At 56.3% G+C, this 27,815-nt stretch overlaps 9 protein-coding genes across 9 annotated transcripts; 4 read left to right on the top strand and 5 right to left on the bottom strand.

Annotated features, from left to right (window-relative positions):
• Window positions 1–349: 349 nt before the first annotated feature.
• CH63R_04159 (ATP dependent DNA ligase) lies at window positions 350–3,643 on the top strand (the record flags this gene model as incomplete). Its single annotated transcript, XM_018299134.1, has 5 exons — window positions 350–688; window positions 791–1,407; window positions 1,457–1,550; window positions 1,605–1,687; window positions 1,735–3,643. The coding sequence occupies 5 exons, from the start codon at window positions 350–352 to the stop codon at window positions 3,641–3,643; spliced, it is 3,042 nt and encodes a 1,013-aa protein (XP_018160380.1).
• A 178-nt stretch (window positions 3,644–3,821) lies between these two features.
• CH63R_04158 (2OG-Fe(II)oxygenase superfamily protein) lies at window positions 3,822–5,081 on the bottom strand (the record flags this gene model as incomplete). Its single annotated transcript, XM_018299133.1, has 3 exons — window positions 3,822–4,620; window positions 4,727–4,854; window positions 4,890–5,081. 3 exons carry the CDS (start codon window positions 5,079–5,081, stop codon window positions 3,822–3,824), a joined length of 1,119 nt encoding a protein of 372 aa, XP_018160379.1.
• A 1,002-nt stretch (window positions 5,082–6,083) lies between these two features.
• Window positions 6,084–8,510, bottom strand: CH63R_04157 (XPG domain-containing protein; the record flags this gene model as incomplete). Its single annotated transcript, XM_018299132.1, has 5 exons — window positions 6,084–6,369; window positions 6,429–7,873; window positions 7,928–8,025; window positions 8,078–8,412; window positions 8,467–8,510. 5 exons carry the CDS (start codon window positions 8,508–8,510, stop codon window positions 6,084–6,086), a joined length of 2,208 nt encoding a protein of 735 aa, XP_018160378.1.
• A 2,115-nt stretch (window positions 8,511–10,625) lies between these two features.
• Window positions 10,626–12,963, bottom strand: CH63R_04156 (uncharacterized protein; the record flags this gene model as incomplete). Its single annotated transcript, XM_018299131.1, has 4 exons — window positions 10,626–12,050; window positions 12,096–12,248; window positions 12,300–12,631; window positions 12,690–12,963. 4 exons carry the CDS (start codon window positions 12,961–12,963, stop codon window positions 10,626–10,628), a joined length of 2,184 nt encoding a protein of 727 aa, XP_018160377.1.
• Window positions 12,964–13,627: 664 nt separating this feature from the next.
• On the top strand, window positions 13,628–15,325 carry CH63R_04155 (TruB family pseudouridylate synthase; the record flags this gene model as incomplete). Its single annotated transcript, XM_018299130.1, has 2 exons — window positions 13,628–13,688; window positions 13,803–15,325. The coding sequence occupies 2 exons, from the start codon at window positions 13,628–13,630 to the stop codon at window positions 15,323–15,325; spliced, it is 1,584 nt and encodes a 527-aa protein (XP_018160376.1).
• A 642-nt stretch (window positions 15,326–15,967) lies between these two features.
• Window positions 15,968–16,741, bottom strand: CH63R_04154 (Ribosomal protein L32; the record flags this gene model as incomplete). The annotated part of the gene is made up of 1 exon (XM_018299129.1): window positions 15,968–16,741. The coding sequence occupies one exon, from the start codon at window positions 16,739–16,741 to the stop codon at window positions 15,968–15,970; it is 774 nt and encodes a 257-aa protein (XP_018160375.1).
• A 1,878-nt stretch (window positions 16,742–18,619) lies between these two features.
• On the bottom strand, window positions 18,620–19,322 carry CH63R_04153 (Exosome component EXOSC1/CSL4; the record flags this gene model as incomplete). The annotated part of the gene is made up of 2 exons (XM_018299128.1): window positions 18,620–18,790; window positions 18,858–19,322. The coding sequence occupies 2 exons, from the start codon at window positions 19,320–19,322 to the stop codon at window positions 18,620–18,622; spliced, it is 636 nt and encodes a 211-aa protein (XP_018160374.1).
• A 711-nt stretch (window positions 19,323–20,033) lies between these two features.
• Window positions 20,034–20,756, top strand: CH63R_04152 (C-8 sterol isomerase; the record flags this gene model as incomplete). The annotated part of the gene is made up of 2 exons (XM_018299127.1): window positions 20,034–20,322; window positions 20,392–20,756. 2 exons carry the CDS (start codon window positions 20,034–20,036, stop codon window positions 20,754–20,756), a joined length of 654 nt encoding a protein of 217 aa, XP_018160373.1.
• A 1,565-nt stretch (window positions 20,757–22,321) lies between these two features.
• On the top strand, window positions 22,322–24,842 carry CH63R_04151 (POT family protein; the record flags this gene model as incomplete). The annotated part of the gene is made up of 4 exons (XM_018299126.1): window positions 22,322–22,523; window positions 22,588–23,037; window positions 23,149–23,968; window positions 24,110–24,842. 4 exons carry the CDS (start codon window positions 22,322–22,324, stop codon window positions 24,840–24,842), a joined length of 2,205 nt encoding a protein of 734 aa, XP_018160372.1.
• Window positions 24,843–27,815: the final 2,973 nt, after the last annotated feature.

The raw sequence follows: 27,815 nt of genomic DNA, 5'->3' as shown, positions 1-27,815 counted from the left end.
ACTAGGTACCTTGGTAGGTGCCTGTGTCATGGGTACCTTCGGACGCGTGACGCGACTTTCCTCGTCCGACCATCTGCATGAAGCCCTCGTGAGGCACAGAACGGCGATTTGCTCTCCAAGCGGCTACTGAAGACGAGGTCAGCACAAGTCACTTGCGCTTCACCTTAGGCATCATCATGATCTTACCTTGCTCTGCGCTTACTCCTTGCCTGCACCGGATACCCCACGCGACGCGGATGGGTGATCTCGCCATTCCCATTTGATATCCTCGTCGCACACATCGTGAACCATACTTCCGTAACCTAACGCTCGTCTATGCGGCCATGCTGGAGCTACCGAGGCCGCCACGATGCCCCTTTCTTTTGTTCTCGTATGCGATCTGCTAGAGGAGGCTCGTAAACACGCCACATCCGGCAACAAGAACCTCAACCAACGCGTGTCCGACTGGTTCACCCGGCACCGCCGCCATGTCGACGACGCTGGGACTGATGTCTCTGCACTGCTATCTACCCTCCTTCCGGACAAGCGCACCGATCGAGTGTATGCGATCCAGACCGATACGCTGTCTAACATCATCGGCCGAGCCCTGCGTCTTGGGGCGTCGCGCGTCAAAGAGTTGCGCCGATATAAAGAGCCCGGCCGAGGCGAGGATCTGGCTGACTGTGTTGCGAGACTCCTCAAAGAAACAGTAAGTGTTGGTCTCTTCTCTTCCTTGGTGCTATATGAGACGACCTCCCAGAATAGTCCAAGCTAGGATGATGCGAGCATCAGCCAATTCTGACAATGGCAGCCGAACCCTATGTTTGCCGGGAAGAATGCGGTAACTGTTGAGGAGATCGATTCAGTCCTGAATAACCTCGCCGCCTCCTGTCGATTCAGCTCACCCGCTGTTCGAGCCTTGCCGCCTCTTTCGACCAGTCGGGACGAACTCCTCGGCAGCCTGTACTTCCGCATGCAAGCGAGAGAAGCCAAGTGGCTCACCCGCCTGATTCTCAAAAACTTCCAACCCGTCATGCTTGACCCGGGACATGTGTACTACTGCTGCGACCCCCTGCTCCCTAATATTTTGAGGGTCCGAGACGACTTTTCTGCAGCACTGTCTCTTCTGCAGGATCTGAGGAGACTCAGGAGAGAACCCTCGTTTCGCAGGGGCATGGGGGAAAAGGGGGAGGCACTGATGAAGCACTTGACACCCGTCTTGGGCGTCAAAGTCGGCAGGCCATTTTGGCTGAAGGGTCGTAGTATCAAACATTGCATCCAACTCGGCCACGGTCGCATGAGCTGCGAGAAGAAGATGGACGGGGAGTACTGTCAGATCCACGTAGATTTGAGCAAAGGATTCAAGTGCATCCAGATCTTCTCCAAGAGCGGCAAGGACAGCACCAACGACCGTGCCGCGTTGCATGGGTGAGTATCGCACACGTACATGAACGTGGACGTACTGACGGCCACACAGAGCAATCCGAGACTCTCTGAACATTGGAAGGACCAACTGCAAACTCGCTCGTGGTTGTATTCTGGAGGGGGAGTTGGTGGTTTACAGTGACAAGGTATAAATGATTCCTGTACCCTTGCCGTATCTCCTGTCTTAACACCCATCACAGGAGCAGAAAATCTTGCCGTTTCACAAAATACGTAAATACGTTACGAGGTCTGGCAGCTTCCTCCACACTGAGGCAGATTCACAGTGAGCACGTTGTTCCCAGCGACCAGGTCCCAAGCTAATGTGTTCAGGCGCCACGATTATGAACACCTTATGATCATCTACTTCGATGCTCTACTCATCGACGGAGAGTCTCTTCTGGGCGTCCGCCAAAACGAGCGCTTTGAAAGACTTACAGATCTGATTACCTGTCGAAAGGGCCGTGCCGCGCTGGTAGAACATCAAATCATCAGCTTCGACCATTCTCTTGGGCCACATCATTTGAGAAAAGCGTTTGCCAAGTCGATCGCAGCACGAGAGGAAGGCCTGGTACTGAAGCCCGACGACCCCTATTTCGACTTCAACAAGAACCACCGCCCACTTTCTGGTTGCCCCATCAAGCTGAAGAAGGAGTACATTGGCGGGTTTGGTGATGTGGGCGACTTTGCTGTCGTTGCGGCGCGGTACGACGTGGACCAAGCAAAGTGCTACAGCATCCCGAATCTCCAGTGGACGCACTTCTACCTGGGGTGTCTCGAAAACAAGGAGGATGTCCAGAGGTGTCAGGCCCAGCCTGAGTTCACGGTGGTTCACCAGGTAGAGCTCAACGAGACCCTGCTCAAGATGGTGGTGGCATACGGCAATCCACTGCCAGTTCCTTTTGAGGACAATGACGCCTTGATCCTTAACATTGCGCCAGGCATTGCCCAACAAAAGATGCCCAGCATGGTCTTTACCGAACCTTTGGTGTTTGATGTCCGTTGCTTCTCGTTTGACAAGGAGGGAAACACAGGCTTCTGGCAGCCAAGGTTCCCGCAGGTGTCCAAGGTGCACTTTGACCGGTCTTTTATTGACACCATCTCCTTCTTGGAACTCCAGTCCATTGCCAAGGACGCAACTACAGCACCGGCTATGGAGGACAGTCAGGAGATGCTTGACTGGATTGCTAGACTGGAAGGAGCCGATCCTCGGGGAATCCCCGTCGACGCCGCCAGTCAGTCAACGACCACATCCTTGATGACCCCGTCTCGGGATTCGTCAATCCGACCGTCGAATTCGCCAGCTCCATCTCCTGCACAGAGCTCACTGAAATCCCGTAGATCTCTTCCGGCGTTGTTGGAAGCTCCGGAGTCCGTTCTCACCACAGCCCCGACAACTACATCAGGTACAGCCGACATCATGGCCGATGCCACTGGAGACTCTCCGACCAGCGAAGCATCACAGGTTCCCAACAAAAACAAACGGGAACCAGAGGGAAAAGACGCGTGTCCGCGCAAGCGTGCGAGGCTTCGCTCGGAGCCTGGTCCCATCGCCCAAGGATCCCCCCGATCAACGCGTCAGCCTCTCGCAGACATGAGCATCAACCAAACGACCCCTTCTCCTCACGCCTCTCAAACCCAGCCGCCGACGGCGAAGCAGGACGAAATGGACAACAAAGCGACGAAGCCCGTCGCTCCCGTCTCTGTCGAATTGAGCAAGAAGTCTATGGAAGATGCCATGCTAATCCCCGAGTCGCCCGCTCCGAGCGCACCAAAGCCCTTCGCGGCAGCGCAAAAGCATGTATGCCAACACGCCGGCGACAACTGCCCCTTCGCCAACACCACAGTACTCCTCTCCTCCTGCATCGCCCAACAGGCCTGGATCACGGAAAATCTCCTCCCCATCCACGGCATCCGCGAATGGACGACAGACCCGCAAGACTGGGTCGGCGATCCCGCCTCATCCCGATCATCACCCCCGGATCCAAACATCCAGAAGCGCAAGCGGCGTCCCCGCAAGATCTGCTTCGTCGAGCACAATCGCAAAGAAGCGACCCGCGCTTTGCTGATGCGCCTCGAGAACAGCCCGCAGTACACGCCCAGCGGCAGGCGCGAGTACGTCGAGGTCTACGACTGGCGGATTCTGGAGGATATGACTGCTCTGGAGAAGGTCTTCAAGGGGTCGAAGCCCTCGGCCGAGCACCCGGACCCCAAACGAAAGTGGTGGGTTGGCTTGGCTTAGAGCACACACTGGCTGGCATGGCGATGATGGATGGGGGTTCTGTAGTACTTTTCTGTTTCTTCTTCTTCTGCATAGTGTAGTCACAAGCCTACACCCCACGGCGTCGGCGGGTAGTAGTTAGCCACCGAAATGTTGACGAAATCCCGTATTTGTACCTCCAAACTCATTCGTCATCGCGTCACGCCTTGGTCTCATCCTTGTACAAACCCTTGTAGCTCTCCCTCAATCTCATGAACAAATGCTCATCCGCAGTCAACACCTTCCTCTCCGCGTACGGGTTCGCATTCGGCGTCCCTTCTGGCGCGACAAACCCCTTGACCCTCTCGCTCGGCACAGGGTCCAACGCCACTGACCCGACGGGGTGGCAGAAGAAGGCCATGCTGTACCGCGGTCCCGTGTCCGTCTCGCCCTCAGCGACTTCTCCCCCGAAGACGACGCGGTGGACGGTGCTCCGGAACAGCCCGTTAGTCCAGTAGCTCAGCAGGTCCCCGATGTTGACGAGGATGGGCGGGGAAGCGTCGGATTCCGTGCCGGGTGGGGTGACAGGGACGGGCGCCCATGCGTTGTCGCGGGTGAGGATCTCGAGGCCGGCCTGGCCGCGGAGGCGGAAAAGCAGGGTCAGTGAGCCGTAGTCGGAGTGGGCGCCGGCGCGGATGTCGTCCGGGGAGGCGGCGGTGGAAGAGGTCGGCGGGTAGTAGAGCATGCGTAGGATGGTGCCGGATTCGCCTCGGGAGCGGAGGTGAGCGGAGGAGAAGAAGGTGGGAGGGTCGACCTGGATGCGCGTGAGCGGTTTGCCGCGGGACAAGGGGATATGAGGTGTATATACTTCGAGGCCGATGCCGAGGAGCTCGAGGAGCTCTAGGCAAAGGGCGTGGCACTGGTCACTGAAGGAGTTGACAAATGGCTCGTCTGGTTGGATGGTTTGGGGGAGCGGCTGCTGGGCCTTGCCGTCTCTGAACTCTCCAAAGTTGAAGGCCCTGGGCGTCTTGTTAGTCACTCAACTGTGTTGGAGCCCACAAGCCTTACTCCTTGTAATCGCCGACCTGTCAGAAGTTAGCTTATCATCTCAGGAGATTTCGGGACAGGCGGTAACCCGCCTTCTGGTTCTTGGGGTCCAGAGTTTCAGAGTGCATGCCCGACCAGCCGCGGTTGTTCTTCTGGATCGTGCAGGCGGCCTTCTCCTCTACGGGAGACTTGAAGAGCTTCTTGGACTGTCCACCGGTTTAGCGATACTGAAACTGTTTACGGGGAGCTCAAAGAATAGCAGTACCAGGCTGAAGGCCGTGTCGATATCGCCGAGCGCAACATACTTGCCAGTGCTGCGGATATAGATGAAGCCGTGCTCAGCAGCGGCGTCGACGAGCTGACGCGCGACGTTTGCCCTGTCGACGTCAGGGGAGGCAATATCGATAATGGGAATGTTGGCCTTGGGAGCCATGTTTGTTTTCTGTCTCTATTTTCCCCTAGAAACGTATCCTATCTTTGACCAGCTAAATGAATTATGAAAGCGATTGAAAACTGGCCTAGGACCACAGACGTTTGGAGGGGGCACCAGGTCCAACCGAAGCCTCGATAAGCGATAAGAGTGGGATGATGGAGGGGCGGACGGAACCGTCTCGGAACAGGCGTCGACTTGGAAAATACCTATTACGTAGCGTTTGATTGTGAGAAGAGACAATAACCAACTCACAACAAATTCGCTCACATCACATCTTGAGCGAGGTTGACGAAGTGTTATGAGGGGATACCCTCGCATGTGCGGCAGACCTGAGAGGGGTCTATTCGATGTTCGGCTTGTGGGGAGGAGTCGTGTAATATGCAATTAGCGAAGCCTGGATCGTTCTACGAGGGCTTAGGAACAGGTCGTTGAGAACGTCCCTCGACGCCACAACACGCCATTAGAGCCTGACCAAGAAAGAAAGGAAAGTAAAAAGATGACGTTGGTTGGAGAAAGAATTGCAAGACGGCGGAAGCGAAGGTGGACGTATCAAACTCATGAATGCGCGGCGCTACAGATGGCCAGGAAAATGTAAAAGGAATGCGCGCGGTTGAAATTTGGTAGGTACCTACCTAGGTAGTGGAGAGAAACTTCTTTACTGAAGAGAGGCTGCTCACAATCCCTCGAGATACAATAACGTTCGTCTAGGCTAACTCTGTTTCTATTCTCCAGACACAGGACAGCTAACCTACCTACGGCTTTATGAAATTGTAATGCAAACTTCATGTCTGTCCGCCGGATCCAGCAGCAAGCCTCGCCGCATACCCTGTCCTTTCGGGCTATATGTGGACCTCCAAATGCCTCATATCCTGCCCTTCAGAGCGAACACTGCCAACGGATAGTGACAGCTCGGCGTATTTTGTGCTGTCCAGAACACCGTCTGCTTTTTTTCTTCTTTTTTGATTCTCCAACGCCGCGCTGCAAGGCCAGATATCTTCAGTGCTAGAATCGTCTCTGGTCCAGATAATTGCTTGCTGTTGACCAAACAGCCTTGTCGGCCGCCGAGACCTCCTTGTTGAGCGTCTGCACACCCTTGTGGATAGCCTCGAAGAAAGCGAACGCCAATTGCACATCGTCCTTGAAGTTGGTAGCATAAGGGAAAAATTTCCCAGGAAAGTCATTGATTCTGGCCTGACGCTTCTCCACGCTCTCGCTGGCAGGAAGCTCATCCATGAGTGTTTTAACCGCGATACCCAGAGCGATGTCAGGGTTGTGAAGGAACGGCAATCTGCAACAGGTGAGTGACTGAGACGTGGGCGGCATTCGGGAAAAGGGGGGGGGACTCACGCCTGGCTGATTTGTAGATAATCGGTTCGATCTCTCTTGGACTGAGCGTACAAGAACATAGACGCCACGATGGCCTCAACAAGATCACGGTCCGCCTCGCGGACAGCAGTGGAAAGTGACCGGAACAGCAGCAGGTTCTTGTTGAGCGGGCCGGTATATCCGTTGGATTCATGACGAAGTTTCAAAAGCGAGGCACATCGACTAATGAGAAGGATACTCGCCTTGTCCTCGTCACTGCCAGTCATTGGGGCACCATTGAGCTCCTCATGTCGATGGCGCGCATTTAGCACGTCGTGTCTGATGAGCTCGAACGCAGACAAGATAGCCTCGAAAATATTGAGGCCCTCGGGGATTTGCAGCTCCTTGAGGGAGTCCTTCATCGCCCAGATTGCGCTGGCAACGGCGTTGCCCCAGTTGGTGAGGGTATGCGAATCGTCCACATAGCCACGGAGATGAAGGAATCTCCAAATAGCCACTGCGGTGATGTTTTCAATGGAATCAATACCACCGATACGCTTCTTATCCTTGGGGAAGGTGCCCTTGACGAAGTCGGGAAACAGTAAAGCCAGAATCTCAAAGGCGATAGAGCCAGGGGGGTCCGCAACATCATCGGCGACAGTCTTGAAGGAGCTTTCCTTCACGTCCCAGGTGGCGGCGCGCTGAGACGGAGATGGCTGGAGAGACTTGTTAATCTGGTAAGAGAAGCTGTCGTCAAACCACACTTTCATGGTGATGGCGTTATGCTGTAGACCGCGGTGGAGTCGAGGGATGAGTAGGGCAATGCTCTGCTCTTTGAGAGGGACAATCTGGCTGGTAACCAGCTTCTTGTACTGCTCTGATGCGACACCGTCCAGGGTCGGCGTCACGACGATTCGACTATGTGTTATATAATCGAGAACGCGGGAGCCGATCAGGCCAGTGTTGAGGTAGTGGAACAGTTCTCCAGGTAGCTGAAGACCGAGATACTCGTGGTTGTCTCTTGTGATATGGTCGAAATCGTTGACTTTGATCTCGCCGTCCTCGGCGATGTAGATGAAGTGGTTGACCGCCATCTTGGCTTGTCTGTACTTGTCCAACCAATTGGCGTCCTGTTTCTTGAGAATGTCGCCGTAGGAGCTGCAGGCCGATTGAACGGACTTTTCTGATGCTCTGAGCAGATTCACGGCGTCGTTGATTGTGAACGGCTGGCGAGGGTTGAGTGACGTGTCCTGGAGTGGGGGAAAGGGTGGCAAAAACGAAGTCCCGGTCATGAGAAGGGCGTCGCCGAGCATGCCTTCGCTGATGTTCAGCGACCGAAGGAGGTTCTTCTTGGAAAGCGACGTCACAGTCTTTGCCTCCCAATCTATTGTGCGAATCAGTGTGTCCTTGATCGGGTACAGGAGCAGCTCTTGTGAGCCCATGACGGCAGCACATTGGTCCGAGTCGATCATGTCGAAGTAGGCAAGCTGATAGCTTATCAATATTTGCGTCTGTCATCCCTCAATAACGGCTGAACATACCTGGGCGGAGGCGTTGTAAGGAGGGACAAGGAAGTGAAGATCGTTATCCTTCAGAATCGACTTCAGCAAGGGGTAGAGACTTTGGATGCGGTAGGCGCCTGCAGCATCCTGGTCAGCGTATCCCCTCAGAGTCCCAGCAACGATGCGTACCACTGTTGGCGCCAAAAGAATCGACAGCCTGCTGCGCCTCGCTGTTAAAGTACAGGTTCCAGGCCGTATCCGTCTTCTGGTTGGCGGCCTTTCCGCGCTGGACAGCAACCTCCTCCTGGCCAGTTACAGACTGGCCGTCGAAGATGAAGAAGGGAACGATCTTGTGGGCCTTCCATTGGTCGATATCAGCTCGTAGATGGTGTTCGATGCCAGTCATGCCACCGAGGGCGGGCAGAAGCGGTTCGTGGAAAGGGGGGGTGTCGAGAAAGAGTTGTAGGTAGTATGTCGCATCAATAGCGATCGCGCAGTCCTCGAGCTCGGAGACATCGTGACTCCTATTCCAACACTTTAGCTATGAGAATGTCGGAGTCGAGGGCCGTTCGACTTACGCTGCCTGGCCATTGATCCAAGCGTCCTCCACAAGGCCTGTCATGTCGTGTCAGTAAATTCCACAGTACGAGCTACGCGACAAAGAGGGCGGCGTTGGCGCGGCGGAGGGGTAAAAAGGAGCTGGGAGGTCCGAATGCTTGTAGACCGGGGGTTTGGAGGTGGTGTGTAAAGTTGCTGGACAGACGGGCAGCTCGGATGAGTAGCTTCCAGCGAAGCAGCGCCAGCGGCCAAGACGGAAAGGAATGTTTGGTCCTTCTCGAACGGTGGAAATACGGTCCGCGGAGGACTCTCACTTGGATATGGGATCGAACCTCTAGGCGCGGGAGGGAGCGGGTATGACGCAGGGAACGTTGGAGGCATGTGGCGGTTTCGAGAGGGGCAATTTGTACAGCAGAAGGCCAGCGCATCGCGGGGTGTGAAGTGCGGGAGGATAGAGCAGAGAATAGGGGACTCACAAGGCATCTTCTCGGGCCTTGCGCAACGGCGAGCTAGCTTCGTCGGGCTCGAGTTGACAACAAGCAGTTCGGAGGTGGGAGGTCGTCGAGGTGGAGCTTTGGTCGCGAGACCACTCAGGGGAGCAGGACTCTTGGGGTCGGGCGCGTTTGGAGGAAGAAGTTCAAACGACTCCCAAAGGAACGACTGAGCTTGTCATAAAAAGAGGACGGCCAACTGCAGGGCCAATGACACTGACAAGTGTGTCTCAAAGAAGAGGGGAGTTTTTGAAGAAAAGGACGCTGATGGAGGGGAGTAAGTTTGGGAAGTTTGGGGGTTCAGTTCAGGTACGAACGAAGGTGCGACGTAGCGCACCGGTGCCCATGTACAGGGGGAGCAAGTTGGCAACCCTTGAGTTCCCGGGCGCTAGGGAAATCGTAGGGTTAGCGCGTGTGGGAAGGAGGGAGGTGGGCTCCGTTTGTGGCGGTGCCGTGTGGCTGGCAGCTTCCAAACGTTGTTTGATTGCAGGTGCGAGCCAACTGTTCTTATTGGATGGATCCAAGAGCTCTGAGTTGCTTCACTCTTGTACGCATATAGTAAGTACCAGGGTCGGTACCTGTATTTTTCTACACACATAGGTACACAAGGCAACTTACTCACTATTGCCGTCGCAATCAACGCTGTCATCTGCCAACCAGAGGGCAAGCGTTGACTTTCTAACCCGGAGCCGAATCCACTTGTCGTCTCCAGCGTCAACAACACGCCGTTTTCCGTCGGCACGAACCACTGTTTTCAGCCAAGACCAGGCCACGAAGAGGCAGACAGTGTGGAAGCGTGACAATGGCTGCGTTGCTAAACCTCCCGTCCCCGCCCCCGCCTGTCACGGCCTCCGCCCGCTCTTCATGAACGCCTCTTCTTCTTGTCAAGGATGTGCGATGCACGCGCTCGGCTTCTTGCATGTTGTATTCTCCGGCCAATAGCTTGCATCTACAATCTCGGCACTTTTCTAAGCAACACAGTCGCGGCTACGACGAAGACTGCGACCCGATCCCCCCTCTCGCGGTGGATTCTGCTCAACGAGACGTAGGTAGGGTAGAGATTCCCTATGCTCCATTCTCCGCTTCATGACAACTTCGTGTTTCAATGTCAACGACTCCCGAAAGGCCAGGCAAAAGCAGCAATACAGACCAAGGCCGTAGCTCTGCACGCAAAAACCATAATTATTCTCGACGGTCGCCAGGGATATCACGAGGTCGATACAACGTAACATAGACGAGTTCCTGCTATACAACTATTCTGTACGCGCGGCCTCTCAAATAGTCGAACCGGGCCCATCTTCGCGGCCGGTCATGGACATACAATGGCCCATTTAACAGTTAAGCCATCGTCCTCATAAACCAAGCCGTGTTTAGCACTCCCTATCCAATTCCAACCACCTCCTAGTGTCGTTCTGAAGAAGCAATGCCACCCCCCTCCCCCAAACGCCGCCAATGCCAATGATATCGCTTGTCCTTGAATAATCTACCGCCATGAGTGAGGCCCAACCGCGTCGAAGCAAAGCTGCAAAGAAGATCTTTCAGGTAATCAACCGCCGTTTGATCGGTTGAGGAACTGGTACGTCATCAATTGTGATTTCTTCCTTCACCTGCATCTTCTGGCCCATTTGGCGGATCTTGTCGAGGAGGTTGCTGGAGTTGCGCAAGATATGTCAGAGAAACTTTCATCTTCAAGAGGGTTGGTAAAGAAACAAATCGAATGTGCCAGGCAGAACCTTGTCTTCGTGCTCCGAACCAGCGTCTGGAACGGCTTGAGATGAGAATGCAATTCTGTCGGTAGTTGGTCCACTCGGATCCGACTCCCAAAACGGAGATACTTCACCCTGAACGCCTGAAAGGAAATGGTGTCTGAAATCGGGAGATGGAGACGGGGAGGAATACTCTATGGGGAGGTGGTTCCGGCCACCTTCGGCCACTGCGAGACTGATGCGCTCGACCTGCTCCTCAACCTCGTGATAATGGACGTCCTGCATGTGTTCGTGAATTCTCTCACGGCCTTCCTCCGACTCAGGGTTTCGCTCCACAAACCCGCAGTCGTCCTCGTCACAGACCCAGGTGCCATGGGGGCCTTTTGGAATGGCGGTCGGGATGTTCTCCGCTCGAACGACGACCTTGACAGCTGCAGGCGAGTCCATGGGGTCCAAAGAGGACCCTTCCTCGTCGGAGCTGCTTGCATCATTCATAGCATCATCTTCCTCAGAGTCGAAGGCATGAGATCTCCTCGCCGCTTTTCGAGAAACGGACTCAGGGCTCTCATCCGACGGGTCGAAGCGTCGCTTGCCACCGGTACCGGCCAGACGAAGACCCGACATCTTTCCTGCTGGGCGGCCAACGCGTCTTGGTGGAGGAGTTGCAATGGCCGCAGCTTTTTGAGCTTCGTCATGGTTGCTGAATGCTTGGCTGCGATTTCTCGGCCCCGCTGTGGTTGATGCCTTCCGCCGGACGAGACTGTCGGGGATTTGTTCAAGTTTGACGTGCTCAAGAGTAATACGAGGACCTTGTGCAGCCTCCTGGAGTGTACTCCAGAACCCAGAACCACCCCACTCATTCTCGTCCAGGCGTTCGACCAGCTCCTTAGCGTAGTATTTAAGGATGTCCGACGCTCCCAGATAAGCCTTAATCTTGTACTTGTAATAAATCTTGGACGAGACTTTTGGAAATGCAGCTGCGTTCAACGGACCAACTTCCGGCTTAATATCCTCGATACCTTCAAGGAGAGCGTCCACATTGGAGCGGTTGTGGGCCACTTCAACAAGCTCTGTCTGGGGCGGGGTGGCCTCTGGAACGTCGTCTACGTCCATTGCTTCCACTTGCGGCTCGATGATGGATGGGGATTGTTTCTTCGTTTTCCCCCTTGATGTCGCTCTTGTGCCTCGCTGCGTGGTAGCAAAGTCGTGCGAGTCGATCCGTTGAATGCTACCATTGTTTTCTGATGGCGTGTTTCTTTGTTTCCGTTTGGAAAGAGTCTTCGTCGCGGGGGGCTCTTCAGAAACGACTGACGGGACCACGACTTCGGTCTCTTCAGACAAAGGGGGGTTGCTGGCGACTCCCTTCAACCTCTTGCTCCTCAGTTCTAGGACTTTGGCGTGGGTGGCCTATGCTAGTTAGTCAGTGCGTCCCTAATCACGAAGGAGGCCTACTGGGTGTCTTTGGGTCATCCATTCGAAGAAAACTGTCGGAGGCCAGTCAAACTCGGTGTCTTCGTAGAAATGGGATATCAGAAACTGTGCGTGGTCGTCACAGCGGCTAACAGCCTCGTCGTAGGTAACGCCATCGCCCGTAGCGACAGCATACTGCCATTGGTGTTAGTGATGGCGGATGCAACCATTCATCGGAGAACCCACTTTGAAAAGCAAAGCTTCGATGCTTAGCTGTTCGTGGGCGGCCAACTTTCCCCCTTTCCTCTTCCCTTTCTTTCCTCGCTTCGCATTCTGGGCCTCCACGTGCTCCTCGATAACTGACAGGATGGTGTAGTAGAGCGATACGCCTTCAATTGTATGGTCGTAGATTGCCTTGTATGCTGCTGACGGAGGTCTGATCTCGTACCAGCCTGCTTGGCCACCAGCCCAGGCACCGTAGGTGTTGCTAGCACCGTGTGCGTTGCTGCTGACGCCAATAGCGTAGCGGGTACAATCGCGGGTTTCGATCAGGGCTGTTCTCGTAGCAGGATTGACGGCTGTAAAGAAGTAAGCCTGAGAGACTGCTGTATCGGGTTGCGAAATGGCGAAACTAACCTCTCGACTTCTGCGCATCGTCGATAATCACTCGGCCACGAACAATGAATGGGCCTTGAGTATTAACGGTAAACAGCTCGACGAGGCGACCTGTCTTATCGCAAACTGTGGCGTCTTCCAGAACGAAGGTCTGCAGCAGCTCGGTATCCTCATCGGCGTCGAGTTCGGGCTCATGTCTCTTGAGAACGCTTAGCTCTTTGGCAAAAGTTCCGTTGTCGTAGTCGAGAGTGCCGGTCGTCGAATTCGACGACGTCCGTCGTCGTCGTCCGACCATCGTGACAACGAACTAAGCTGTTGCTACCTTTCCTGAGGAAGGGAGCGGGTGAAGCTAGAAAACATGCGCACGGGAAAGACAAGCGACGCAATAGTTGTGCGGTTATCGCGGTGTTTGCCACAAGCTCAGTAAGTAGGCCTGGGCCGTAACGTGAGGTGCAAACAAAACGGTTGCGGGGAGGGACGGGGAATGGCGATTGGGGCGTGGGAAAGGGAGCACGCGAACGCGACTCAACCCATTAAAGAGAGCGCGAGCGAGGGACAGCGCTAGCCACAGTCCTTGAAGTGGACCAAAAAGTGAGTGAGTCCCTTACCCTCCGCCGGCTGCTGGAGGTAGAGGTACTGATGCGGGGCAGGCTCGGCCTCTCCCCCCACTGAAGCTGGGAAGAAAAAGTAGCAGGGACCAAGTGCCAACGCAGGGGACTTGCTGGTTCGCGGCCCCAGCCGGCAGGGGTTCAGACATTCCTTGCCCAATGGATAAGCCGATAAGAAGAGTCGCTGGAACGCCGCTTCCTAAAAAATTTACCAAAAAACGCATGCAGCGATGCGCAAATCGAAGCGCAAAAGCGAAGGCCGTACCACACCACATCTCTTCTTCCCGCACCCCACCGGCCCTCGATCCTCTCCTTCCCTCTTCTTTTCCTAAATCTTCCGAGATCGAGCGGATGCGAGCTGTGTCTAATCTCTGGAAGATGGCGAAAGACACCGTGGTCGAAGGCGTCTTCGGTAAGTCTCAACTCCTTGCCTGCTTCTGTTCGCCCTCCGCGTCGTCCTTCTCTCCCGCGACGCCCCTGGGCGCAATGCGACTCGCCGATCGCTGACGATGGTGTCTTCCATCAGCCATCAACAAGCCGTACGGCATGAGCTCCGCGCAGGTGATTCGCGATTGCCAGACGCAAATGAACCCCTCGGGTCTGTTCAAGCCATTGATTGAGAGGGATATCGCCGCCAAGCTGTCCGAATCCAAGCAAGAATGGAGTCGTCGTCGGGCCGTCAAGAAAGGCTCACAGGTGAAGATGGGTCACGGAGGGACCCTCGACCCATTGGCGACTGGCGTTCTCATCTTGGGTGTCGGATCGGGAACCAAGTCGCTCAGCTCATTCCTCGATTGTAACAAGACCTACGAGACGGTAGTCCTCTTCGGCGCAAGCACAGACACATACGACCGCGTCGGCAGAATATTAAGCAGGCGACAGTATGACGAGATCACAAAGGAGAAGGTCGAAAAGGCATTGGACGACTTCCGGGGCAAATTCCAGCAGATCCCACCTCTGTACTCGGCGCTCAAGATGGAAGGCAAACCTCTGTACGAGTACGCCCGCGAAGGCAAGGCAATCCCGAGAGAAATCGCAGGACGAGACGTCGAGGTTACTGAGCTCGAGATGGTCGAGTGGTATGAGCCCGGCACGCACAACTACAGATGGCCCACCGAAGAGGCAGAGGCCGCCGAGAAGAACCTCGCCGAGCAGGTCTGGCGCGTAGAGAAGCAGCAGGGGACCGGCCGCAAACTGACTCCCGACGAGGAAAAGGAGGAAGAGAAGGCCCTGTCCGAGCACGAGACTGTGAAGAAGAAGTTTGAAGAGCGCCAGGACGGTCTCATCCGCGACAAGCCCGCCAAGAAGCAGAGGCCGCCCAAGAACCCGGCCCTCATGTCCGGCGCCCTGGGACAGCTCCCGGCCGGCAAGGGGTCGAACCTTATCCCTCCTCCCCCGTCCGCCGACGAGCCGTTCCCTTGGACCGACAAGGGGCCGCCCGCTGCCCGAATCCGCATGAAGGTCACATCCGGCTTCTACGTGCGCAGTTTCTGCCACGACCTGGGCGCCAAGGTCGACTCGGCGGGCATGATGGCGGAGCTGGAGCGTTCGCAGCAGGGTGACTTCAAGGTCGGCACCGACAGCTGTATGGAATACGGAGACCTCCTCAAGGGAGAGGAGGTGTGGGGTCCCAAGGTGACGAGAATGCTGAATGCTTGGACCGAGAAGTACCCCAACGGAGCGCCCCAGGTGCCACAGAAGCGGCAGAACAACCAGGAGCAGCAGAACCGCAGCCGCAAGCAGGACAGGAAGCGCAAGTGGGAGGAGAATAAGAAGTCCGACCAGAACTCTAAGAAGAGAAGGAACTCTAGCTCGGGAGACGAGGCGCCCGCCTCTAAGGTGGCAAAGACGGAGGTGGCCAAGGGGGAGTCACCCAGGAGGGAGTCGCCCAAGGGGTCCCCCAAGGCATCATTGGTGAAGTCGTCACCCAAGACATCGCCCAAAGGTTCGCTCAAGTCTTCCCCAAAGGGTTCCCCCAAGGTGAAGGCAGCTGACACGAAGAAGAAACTGAGGCCTGAAGAAATCGAGTGGGAGGGCATCCAGGACTAAGATCGGAGGCTCGCACAGAGGGACAAATAAACAAATAACACTGTGCACAAGGGACGACGACGGAGGTGTTGCTTGAAAAAAAAAAACACTTGAGCTTTTTAGCTGCAGCCGGAGGGGAAGGGCACGGCGTATGGAGGCTTTTTTTTTGTTCTTATTACCCCGGGTCCCAGAAAAGCATTACAGAGGGGTTTGGGAACCGGCAATAGTTGGCTACCCGAGAATTTTCTCATCCTCAACCGGCCAATTGTCGATAGGCAGTTGAAAGACAGAAAGAGAGAGAGAGAGAGAGCATGTTGCAGGTACCTGAAATCATGGTTGCTTATTTCAACTTTCCCTCTCCCCCAGATGGGTTTAACCCGGTCCGAGAATGCAACTCCCCATCCAAACCATTGTTTTAAAGATGCTCCCGTCCAGTTCCATTATGCATGCCATGTATGTATGTCCCGATTGCCATCCCCATCCAGAGTTTGTCCAATCCAGTCCTTAGGTATCCGAAAAAGGCTTTGCCAAATATCCCGCCCAGTATGTTTAGTCATGTCGTCGTTGAAAAGAGTCCCGCGCGGCCAACGCTCCGCTATTATGTATGCATCGTACACTCCTCTCGTCTCGATCAGCAACTCCCCCCCCCTCATCGCGCCTCCGTCACGGCTGCGACGCCCTCTTCTGCTCCGCTGCCTCCCTCACCCCGGCGTCTTTCGCGTTCATCTCCCCCAATAGCGACCTCACCCTCTCGATGCGCCCCACGGCGCCCTCGAGCCTCTCAAGACGTCGGCGCTTGTCCTGGTCGCGCTTCTCTAGGGTCTCGACCCGTTCCTCAAGCCTCGCGCGCGCGCGACGCTCCGTTGCGACCATCTCGTTGGCCTGTTCGAACAGGCTCACGCTCAACTCCTCAACCTCCTGGCTCGTCGTGCTGAGGCGGCTCTCGGCCGCCAGGCGGAGATTCTGCTCCCTGCTGAGCGCCTCGCGCAGGTCCTCGGTCGAGGCCGGGGTGCCGGGGGGTGGCGGCGACGGGGCGCGCAAGTTTGGTGTGGACTTCATGCCGCGCGGGCTGAGGAGCTGAGATAGTCTGTTGGCGCCGCCGGAGAGGAAGCTCGTGCGGGTGGGCGATGGGGTCGGGGCCAGCGCGGGGGCGGCGGCGGCGGGAGATGTGGAGGTCTGGGAGGCGGCGATGCGCAGGCGCGTGAGCTCGTCCTCGTAGTCGGCCCAGCGGTCAACGGCGGCGGCGGCCTTTTGGTTCAGTAGGCGGACCTGGGCCTCGAGGTCGGCGATGCGGGACTGGGCCTCGAGGAGAGCGGGCGGGGGTTCAAGGACGACACCGCAGCTGGGGCAGGAGTGCTGCTCGGAGCGGTCCGTCGAGAGCGAGAGGGTCGGCGGCGGCGGCGGCGGTGGGGGCACGGCGGCGGCGGTCATTGTCATGGTTGCGCTCATGGCTTGAAGGGGGTTTGCCAGGTCGTCGCTGCGCCTATGGTGTATTTGTGAGAAGCGTGGTGTTGAGAGGAGTCGAGTCGGACGGCCCGAACGGCATACGGCGGGGTGAGGGGGAGGCGGAGGCGGGGGAGGAGGAGGAAGGATCAAGCTTCCTTGTAGGATATTTTTGAGTCGTTCCGGCCCAATTGCTGTAAGAATCGGGAAAGGCTAGCGGAAGGTAGAGTTTGAGAGGTGTAACTTCGAGGTGCCAGAGGGTCGTCGGGAGGGGAAGGATTGCGAGGGGTGGTGGGCGGCGCGCGATCATATGTAAGTGGCCGGTTTCTATAATGGAAAAGTGCGGTGGTGTTACTCTACGCTTTGAGTGTGTAAGCAAAAGGGGACGACTCGTCGCAGCTTCCGCGCAGTCTTGTGCGTCCGAACGTTTTCTGACAGCAAGGGAAAGTAAGATGTCAAAAAGAGAGAAAAGGGAAAGGAAACGCATTCGGGCGTTCGGACTCGCAAAAAGGGAGCGGGAAAAAACTCCGTCTGCCTGAAGGAGGAAAACCCGCCCACATGCCACCTTAGCCACCAGGTTTAATGCGTGACACCACCGCCACCACCACCCTTACCCTATTTTTGGGCCGTCCCTACCTATGCTGTAAGCTGGCTGTAGGCTGGCTGGCTCTAGCACCCAAAGTAAGAAAACTCCATGACGCGCGCGAACGGTTCACTGCGCCTCCTTGCTTTCACAGTGGGAATGGGGAATGGGGGTGTTCAATGAGATTGAGGACCGGCAGATTCCAAGCTGGCGGAGCGGCGGGTGGGGACGCCCTGTTAAACGGCGTCGGGCGATTGGGCGAAGAACCCTAATTTGGGCGACAAGACGGGAACAGGATCGCTCCACTCGGCGTTCCAGCAACCTCCTTGGGGTGCACCAATGCACCCAGATGGCTAGGGAGAGAGAGAAGGCACAAGAGACGGGAATGGCCTGCGAGCTTGCCTAATTTTGCTTCATTTCTTCCGCCTTTTGCCGTTTGCGGATCGCAAGACTTCAACGCGGCAAGCGACTCACATCATGTACTTTTCCTGGCTATGATTGACTGATTATTTAATTCAAGGCAAGCTCAACTGCGGAATGTCCGGCCTCGTGTATTCATGCCGTACCGTCGTCCATGACATGACGGGAACAACAAATTAACGATACCTATCTAATTGGTAAGGGCAGGTGATTGAGATGCGCGGGCGTGTTTGACAACTGACGACTGTGAAATCCCGTCGTCCTCCCCCTCCCTTTCCTCTACGCTCGTTCATTGTTGAGCCCAAACCCCATCCCGCTATTTTTGACAGCCCTCGATCGCCGCCCTTGCATGAATAAGCTCCCACATCGGACTGCCAATCAATCAGCCCTTTGACCTCGACTAGTTTCCTGCGCTTTTGCCACAATGCACACGCAGGGCACCCTGCCGGTCATGCCCCTCCCCTGACAGTAGCCGACGATGGATCTATGCTTGGTTTTGGTCGAGATGTCATGCAGACGGGAGCAGCAGCAGCTACAGGAACAAAGGTAGAAAAACAGCATCTGCCGAGGCGGCGGTTGTGTGCCCGGCAAAACTGGCCCTCGGGTGCGGTCCAAGGCTCTGAAACCGCCAACAAAAACCCGCTGTCATGTCGTCATGCCCGGACTCTCGTTTCGAAACACCACGAGAGCTCTTCCCTGTTCGGCGGCGGATGGAGACATCTCAGCCTCCTTGACGAGCCGGGGCAGAAAACTCTATTGCCTCAACTTGCGAGCATCCTCGGCTGGCGTGCATGGCCCAGCGTGACCTGCTCATCATGAAACCCGAGAGGCTCTGCCCCGGAGTGCGGATGGATGAGAGGCGATCCCAATCAGTTCGGCTTGGCCACCTTGCGCGGCTCTCCGACGCCCGTCTCCGGGTCCTTGTACTCCTTCCAGCTCACTGGCACCATGTCGTTGCCAGCCTCGCTGGTGGCCATGATGACGCCCAGCTCATTGGCCGCGGTCGAGAGGTAATAATTCGCCTGATCACCCAGAGAGATCTACACCCCAGGTTAGCCATCTACGCACTCTCAACACATTCTCACCCAGGACAACGAAAGAACATACCACCTGCGCCCGCACGACATCTCCAGGCTTGAAACTCTCATAGATCTTGACCTTGTCCTTCTCTGTCGCCCTCACGTCTTGCGAGCGGATGACGCCCTGCCACTCCGTCTGCAGCGCCGTGTCGCCGACCTGCTGGATCGTCACGATGGCCTGCTTGGGCATCAACCGCACGACGCGGCACAGCACGACATTGCCGACGTCCGGGAGCACCTCGCGCTTCTTACTGGCCCCCGTGCGCGCCACCGAGATGGTCGCCAACTCGTCGGCCGACAGCTGCGTGATGCGGTTGAGACGCTTTGTGAGACCCGCCTGTGCCTTGGCTGAGGGCTTCACCGTCACTTCGCCCAGCAGCGAGGCCACGACGTTGCCGTTGTAGATGTGTGTGCCCGGGCCGGCGGCGTACCGCGTCGTCGGGCCAAGGATCTTGCCCGGCACGGCCGTCTGGGGAATCTCATCAGTGGCCATGTTGCGATGTGTGGACGTGAGAGAGAGCTGGTGGGGGTAGCGTATCCGCCGTTGTACTTGTGACCTGTCGTCGCAAGAAGTGAGATTGAAGTGACGGGAAATGAGTAAGCAAGATGTGAGTGTGAGTCTGTACCCCGGTCAAGATTTTCCCCTCAGCTCCGTGTATGAGGCTGAGTTTTGAAAGGCCGTCCCGTTTGTTTCGGTGGTTGTTGCTATGGCGGTTGTTAAAACCCGAAAGTCCGATTTTTTTTTTTTCCAGTCCCGCGGCCGCCGTTTGGATGCGAGGTGCGTCCCGGGGCCCCGCTATCCGGACAGCTGCAGCTACCTGCCCACCTCAGTAGGTAGCTTAGGTGCTGCGAAGGGTGCTGAAAAGAACCTGAAAAGGTACCGAGTCCACTATTCAGCCCTCTCAGGCCACTGGGAAGTCGAGCTTCCGGGGGCGGTGGCGCAAGGCAGAAAGTGTTTTGGAGGGTCAACATGCAGGGTCCAATCCCTCAACCAAAAATCAATCAATTGGCGATGCGACCATTTCCCGTTGGAGTGCAACCAGGGGCCTATTCTCTTCTTAAATACTCTGTACCACCGGTGCTTCCGTCACAACAACTTTTCAATCCCCACCCCCCCCTCATCCTCACCACCACATCTTGCCCACCGGGTCACATTACATTCCTTATTCCTTGGGTTTTGCTTTTAGATTCTTGAGCAATCAAAATGGCGTCCCTGAGCCGGTTGTTTACGCTGGCGCTTTGGATCGGTCTCCTGACGCCCATCTACATGTTCCTCGAGAAGAACCTGGAGAAGTTTTACATCTTCGACCACGAGCACCTGCACGACCTCTCCAAGCGCGCTATCGCCGCCCACGGCAACGACACTCGCTCCGTCGTCAACTACATTGTGACCGAGCTTAACGGCATCGTCCCTAAGCACGTCAACCTTGACGAGGAATGGGTCTTTAACAACGCCGGCGGTGCCATGGGCGCCATGTACATCATTCACGCCAGTAAGCCTTCGTCACGCTGCTAGCAGCTTCTACTACGGCGAGACGACCTGCTGACACACTATCTATTAGGCATCACCGAGTACCTCATTGTCTTCGGCACCGCTATCGGAACCGAGGGCCACTCTGGCCGCCACACTGCCGACGACTACTTTAACATTCTCTATGGCACCCAGCTTGCCTACGTTCCAGGCGCCTACGAGCCGGAGGTCTACCCCCAGGGCAGCGTCCACCACCTGCACCGCGGCGACGTCAAGCAGTACAAGATGGACGAGGGCTGCTTTGCTCTCGAGTACGCCCGCGGCTGGATCCCGCCCATGCTCTTCTTTGGCTTCGCCGACGGCCTGTCCAGCACTCTCGACTTCCCCACTCTCTGGAAGACGACGCGCATCACCGGCCGCGAGATGATTGCTAACTTGCTCAAGGGCAAGTTCTAAGGAGGTGGGGGTTATGGACGGTGGGGGGCGTAAGACGGACAGCGCCGCTCATGGACCGGCTTAAACGGTCGAAGCGAGCAAGGAAATGAGCCCACAAGAAGGCACATGCAGAGCTACGGCCACCGCTGCTTTTGTCTCGAATATTCGATTCGGTCATTCCGAACAACTTGTCTATATCACCATTTAATAATGCCGAGCAGGCGGCAAAGCCAATTGTACCTGGACCGTTTCGTCAATGCATTCTTCGTGGGAATTGACAGTCCATGCCGGTGAGGATGCGGCTGGACCCGTATTTGCAGGTGAGAGACATGCATCGAATCGGCGAGCCAATGGCGCAACGCTCCTCTGCGCTGCTGGTCTAGGAACGGATCTACTGTACGCGCGAGACACCCTGTCTTGAATTTTAAATAGACAATCAGCCAAGATTCCTTCCTGCGGGTGTCGTTACCACTCGCGCCGGACTCAGACATCCGTTCCGGCCTCATCGAGTCGTCCCACATCGGAGGACACATCCGATCCCGACGCGCTTTGGCTCCACATCAGCGGCACTTTCACCGAACCGCGGCAAGACTCCGGCGGCCGGCGGTGCGGACCCGAACAACGCCTCCCATACCGCAAAGCCTAGCCGACCGTCCCTTGGGGATTATCGGTGCAGTCATTAGCGCTCTTGAAATGATGAGAGCCACTTCGAAATAGGTGTGCTTGGGCCTGGAGTTCTGCTTGAGATCAACGATGGGTCATGCTGAGAGAACACGACGGCTGACGGTAATAGTGTTTAAATGGCTAATCTTATAAATACAGAAACAAGAGGCGGTCGAAGCTTGAGGCATGAGACCCTCAGCCCGTCGCCAGTTTATTACGGTAACACTTGATGGATATGGGGGTTAGCAGAGACATGTTCTACCTGGAACAGATCACGACGATCCAACCAGTTGTTTGCTCTGATACCGTCAACAATGGCCCAGGGTGCCCGCGATCAAGGTATGTTTCTATGAAATTCAAAGCCCAGGCCTTGGTAGGTAGAGTTCGCTCTCTCGAAGCCCGCAATCCGAGAAGCGACGAATATGAAACACACTCGGGCTCTCACGCATTGCCTGGAGACCGCGGGCGCCTACACGCCCTGTCGAAATCCGTGTGTGGAAGAGAGAATGACACTAGTTGAGTCGTCTCCACCACGAAGATGACAGGAAGAAAGGAGTCCGTCGTGGAGCTGGCGACAAGGGCTTGGAAATGACGTGACTGGGTTCAACAAGAGCCCGCCGCGCGGTCGAGTCTTGTAAGCCTTTTCAACGGAAAGCAACACAAACTGCCGCCTTGGAGCCAGCCCAAGTATACGTTCGCTCCTACAGGTCAACCGAAACGTCCCTTGACATCGTTTTGTCGGGAGTGAACGTTCCTGAGCTTGTTCGGGGAGACTACGACCAGGGTAAATTCGAATACCACAGCATTTATTACCATTGCGGCGTGGTCGGTGTCTAATAGTACAGGCACACACTTCACCCAGGTATCGGAATACCAAACGCTCCTCAAGACGTTTTAACTCGCCGCTAAAGTGTTCTCACACGATGAACGGAGTAGCCCAAGTGGTGGAAGGCCTCGAAACCGTCCATCTGGTTTCTCATCTCATCTGGTCTCTCACACATTTGCCCCCTGAAGCTCAGGCCTACGCCCCCCTCCCCCCAAAACTGGTTGCTCTCTGTGTAGTGTTTCCCCCCCTCCCCATCTGCTACGTCGCCGTCCCTTCTCTATTGTTTTATCCTCGTCCGAGTATCCCTGCGTGCTCGACTCTGCGCGCTATCGCGAGCCAGACTGTACTCGCTTGCCCCCCAAGATAACGACCTCCTCCTACCCCTGCCTCCCGCATGTCTCCGGATGCAGCTGTTTCATACATCAGGCGGCGAACAGAGACCATATATACCGTTGGAAACCCCCACGACCGGTTGCTCGGTTGTCCGACGCAGCAACCGCCTCGAGGGACCGGCGACTTCATCCCGTCATTCGATATCGCAGCGCGAGAACGTAGACACGATGTCTGCCTGGGACACGATCGAGCAATCCCACCCGGGCACCCAACTCAGGGACACGCCTTACGAGATGAAGTACTATGAAGACATCTCTCTCGACGAGAAGAGAGGGATCCAGCCCCGGCCGGATGCGCCAACCGACGAGGAGCTGCAGACCCTCAGACGGGTGTCTGATCACATCCCTTTCAAGCTCTTCACCATCGCCTTCGTCGAGCTGTGCGAGCGCTTCTCCTACTACGGCTCCGTCATTGTTGTAAGTAAAGCCGCCCCGCTCTCCAAGGAGCCCTTGCTAACCTGATCCAGTGTACGTACGCGCGCTTGCCTAAGAAGCATGACCACAGTATGCTTAGAATACTGACGGCATCCAGTCACCAACTTCATCCAGCAGCCGCTGCCCCCCGGCTCAACAACCGGCGCGGCCCCGAATGGCCAGCCCGGCGCCTTGGGGATGGGCCAGCAGGCGTCCACGGGCATCACGACCTTCAACCAGTTCTGGCAGTACTTCATGCCCCTGTTCGGCGCCTGGGTCGCAGACAAATACTGGGGACGCTACAAGACCATATGCATCTCCATTGCCATCGACCTGGTCGGCCACTTCATCCTAATCGCGGCCGCTGTGCCGCCCGTCATCACGAAGCCTGCAGGCAACTCGCTCGCCGCCCTACTCGTCGGTATGATCACCATCGGCTTCGCCACCGGCGGCTTTAAGCCCAACATCAGCCCGCTCATCACGGAGCAGCTCGACATTGAACACCTGAGCGTCCGCACGCTGCCGTCAGGGGAGAAGGTCATCGTCGACCCGGCCATCACGATCAACAGGGTGTACAACTGGTTCTACCTGTTCATCAACGTCGGCGCGCTCGTCGGCCAGATCTCGATGGTGTACGCCGAGAAGTATGTGGGCTTCTGGCTTAGCTTCGCGCTGCCGACCTGCATGCTGGCGCTGTGCCCGTTGGTCATGTGGTGGGGGAAGGGCAGGTACCGCGCGGCACCCCCCGCGGGCTCGGTCTTGGGTCCCGCAATCAGGACTTTTCTCTACGCGCAGAAGGGCAGGTGGTCGATCAACCCTGTCAGGACGTGGAAGAACATGCATGACGGGACCTTTTGGGACTCGGTGAAGCCATCCCACTACTCGGACGCGACGCGGCCAAAGTGGATGACCTTTGACGACGCCTGGGTCGACGAGCTGTGAGTTCTTCCGGCGCCCCGGCCCCTCATCCCTCCCCATGACGAGATACTGACTGTCCCTTCGCAAGACGGCGTGGCTTCGCGGCGTGTGCCGTCTTCTCGTGGTATCCCATCTACTGGCTCTCCTACAACCAACGTAAGCCCCTTCTCCTGTCGTTTCCCTTGCTTGCACGTCGCTGATAAGCCCCCGGTGAACAACAACCTCGTCTCGCAGGCGGCGACGATGAAGCTCAACGGCCTCCCCAACGACATCCTGTCCAACCTGGACCCGATCGCGCTGATCCTCTTCATCCCGCTCTGCGACCTGGTCCTCTACCCGACGCTTCGCAAGCTTAAGATCCGCTTCACGCCCATCAAGAAGATCGCCTTCGGCTTCTTCACGGGCTCCGCCGCCATGGTCTGGGCGTGCGTGCTGCAGTACTACATCTACCAGCGGTCGGCGTGCGGCAGCTTTGCCTCGGGGACGCTGCCTAACGGCGAACCGTGCCCGCCGGTCGACATCCTCGTGTGGGCGCAGACGGGCGCCTACGTCCTCATCGCGCTGTCCGAGATCTTTGCGAGCATCACGAGCCTCGAGTACGCCTTCAGCAAGGCGCCGAGGAACATGCGGTCCATGGTGCAGGCCGTCGCACTCTTCATGTCAGCCATCTCGGCGGCGCTGGGCCAGGCCTTCACGCCCCTGAGCACCGACCCGTACCTGGTGTGGAACTACGGCATCGTCGCCGTCCTGGCCGCCGTGGCGGGCGTCATCTTCTGGGTCCAGTTCAGGGACTTGGACAGGGAGGAGGACGCGATGAACGAGCTGCCCGAGGGCCGCGTCGGGAAGGACGTCGTCGACGAGATGTCGGGCTCAGTTGTCCATGGTAAGGGGTGATGATGCCTGGTCCTGCAGCTTAGGAGTAGTTGTCCGGTGTTTTGTTGATAGATAGGTTGGTTCCAGTTATATGCCCTACATGTTAGAATCTTAGGCAAGAGTTTTGATCATAATGACCAGAGACGACGGCACAAGAACGGTGTTTCTCGTTGTATGCGATCAATCGGTGACATACTCCAGCCGGCTTTTTCATTGTATCAGTCCTGCGCAATCCCTCTTGTGCATGCTTGTTTTTTTTCGTTTTTTTTTCATGCGTAGTCCCAATGTACAATGGCCCACGGAAGAAGGACAGCGAAGCTTGGAAGAGATGGCCTGGCTGAAGCTACTGATTGATATCCTCTGAAGTCGCGAAGAGCCACGGGTTGTAGCGAGACTGACGTCTCTTGTTGTCGTTTTCGTCGCGTTCTCGAGAGTCGGGATCCTGGGTTGGCGAGCCGGTACGGCCCTATGGGGAATGGGAAGCAGATTCTACACCTGGATGGCAATGCGTAAATCTCCCAAGATACCCGAGTAGGTAGTCCCTCGAGCAATGTATTGATCATATCTCCCACAGGGAGAGAGAGAGGGATGCATGTTTGTGTACCCGGGGGCAGGACACTATCTCGCACACAACGATGCCTCCCTCACGCGGGATCCAGATTGATTCCAGAGCTGCCTTTTGTAGGCAATCATCTCCAAGGGAGAAAACTTTTGCAGGTGACCGCAAGAGCGATGTGTGGGCTTATCAGGGGCAATTTAGATGAGTCGAGCGGGCTGATAAGGGGCGGAGGCACACCAACCCGGCCTTCCCCTGACTAGCGAATATACCACGCGGTGCCGTGAACACGTCGACGCCGGCGTCGTTGCTTCTCTCGTCGGATCGGTCATGGTATTGAAGGAAAAAAGGATCATGATTGCCGCGGGCTGGTCGGAATGCTTCGACAACAGGTACCGAGAGCACGGCGGCTGGCAAAGCCCGCCACCCCTACCACCAGGCCACTTGTTGATGCCGGAGAGATAATGTACACAGGGGAACAGCAAAGTCAGTATTGCAATTTCGAATAGCACAGATGCGAAATGGTGAAGAGCGGGACATATGTCGAGCCCACGGAAACACCTACGTCTGTACCCAGCAGACCTTCACGGGGCATCTGAAAGCGTTATTCCACCGGCTCATCACGCCTACTGGTATCCGGAACAAAACGGCGCACTGCCTACCTAAGCAGAGGATGATGAGATCAATGACGCCGTCGAGTACCTAGCCGGACGTAGAACGCGGTTCGAATGTGTTTGATGGCCGCTACCCGCTCGTCTCTACATGTGCCCTCCCCATCGTCTTCGACATGCTGAATACAACCTTGGGTGGAAATGGACAGCACGTTACAGTGCGGCTTGGACGAGTCTATCACACGTACGTTTTCTGCTCGCCAGAACCGTCACTGTGAGCATGAGATGAGATGCCCCTTGAATCGGGCACGCAGCCAGCCCCCCAAGGACTGTAGAGAACCGCCGCTTTTCGTGTCCCAAGGGCCTACTCCTCCCGAGAGTATTATTGCTTCCAATGGCTCACACGTCTCGTTTCCAGCTCACGAGGAGCTGCGTCAGTCACGTTGTAACAACTTGGCCCTGGCATCCCGCGCACGAGGCCGGTTGTCGCCACGAAGATGCTGGGGGTCCGGAGAGCAGAAAGAGCATGGAACTCGGAACGGTGTTGTCGGCCGCCCCCCTAATGTGCTCGGTGTCTTCGCACCCTGGGCATGTTCTGCTCAAGAGGATAAAGGTACATATGATTTGTGGCCGGCCGTGGGGGGGCTCAGCGTGTCCTCCTCCCACCTACAGTGTCCCCTGCCGATTCAGGGGTAACGGACGGGAACCAAGGCGGCGGCGTGGGATGGCGGGCACCGGATAGGAATGCGACGGGCGTACGTATACTTACCAGGTCTGCGGGACTCGCGAGCATGGGCGCCCCTCCCAGCGTCATCTCTTCGTCCCCCCGTAGATCCCACGAATGTATGAGTACCAGTCGGCAGCGGGACACACTGCAAGTACGCCGACTCATCGGCGACTCTCCGAGGCCTCTACCCCTTTTTGCCATTGCTATGCGAGCCTCAAGCAGGAGTCATCCTGCCACTGTCGCGTTAGAAACCCTACACGGTTCGTGGGGACATCCAACGAAAAGACTAGTACCGGGAGCACGCCAGACGAGGGAGTACACACTGCCGGCCTCGACGGCCTTGTAGTTAGTTCTGTACGCACACCTGGTGTACGCCAGCCCTCTGGCCGCCTAGTTCATGCAGGATGAAAACCTAACCGAGATCTCAGAAACGACGTGCACATGTACCGCAGCCATGTTTTTTCACACATCTGGAAAACGTGGCCCGGTGGGTTGGTCTGGTGGGGGGTGTGTCCTAGGGGCACCGTGTACGCAAGCCAGTTGAACGGCGCCACTCGAGAGATCGATAAGAGAGGAAAGGGAGAGAACCCTACCCTTGCCGGTGACATCGTCTCCTCTTCATGCTCAGTGTACTTTACACTACTGAGTGCGTTTTCTCTCATGATGACCGTGGGCGCCGTCCGACGTTCCCTACCCCCTGAAGTCAACCAACACCATGATGTAGACCATGAGACACGAACTTGGGGACGGAGGAAATTGAATGTTGACATGAGCCGAGTGTGGTTCTAGATGTACTCATCTACCTTCTTACCCCTGATGTAGGCAAAGAAAATAGGGAAACAGAAGAAGAAGAAAACAAGGACATAGCCCCCGTCAGATGGGTGGTCCGGAAAAGACGCGGCTGGAGGGGGAAACGAGACCACGAACTAAGTACGAGAGGATGACATCAACTTCACAAAACTGGGATAGGAGTTGCTTCAACCACTTCTCCATGGACAGCCCCGTGACTGTCAAGACCTGACTTTATCTAGGTACTAATGAGAAGAAGAAAAAAAAAAGCCTTGGTCACCCTTATCGGATAGCATGAACGGGGGTCAACC

The sequence above is a fragment of the Colletotrichum higginsianum genome, chromosome 3, assembly GCF_001672515.1.
Source record: "Colletotrichum higginsianum IMI 349063 chromosome 3, whole genome shotgun sequence".
Classification (NCBI taxonomy): Eukaryota; Fungi; Ascomycota; class Sordariomycetes; order Glomerellales; family Glomerellaceae; genus Colletotrichum; species Colletotrichum higginsianum.
This window is presented reverse-complemented; position numbering and strand designations above follow the sequence as displayed.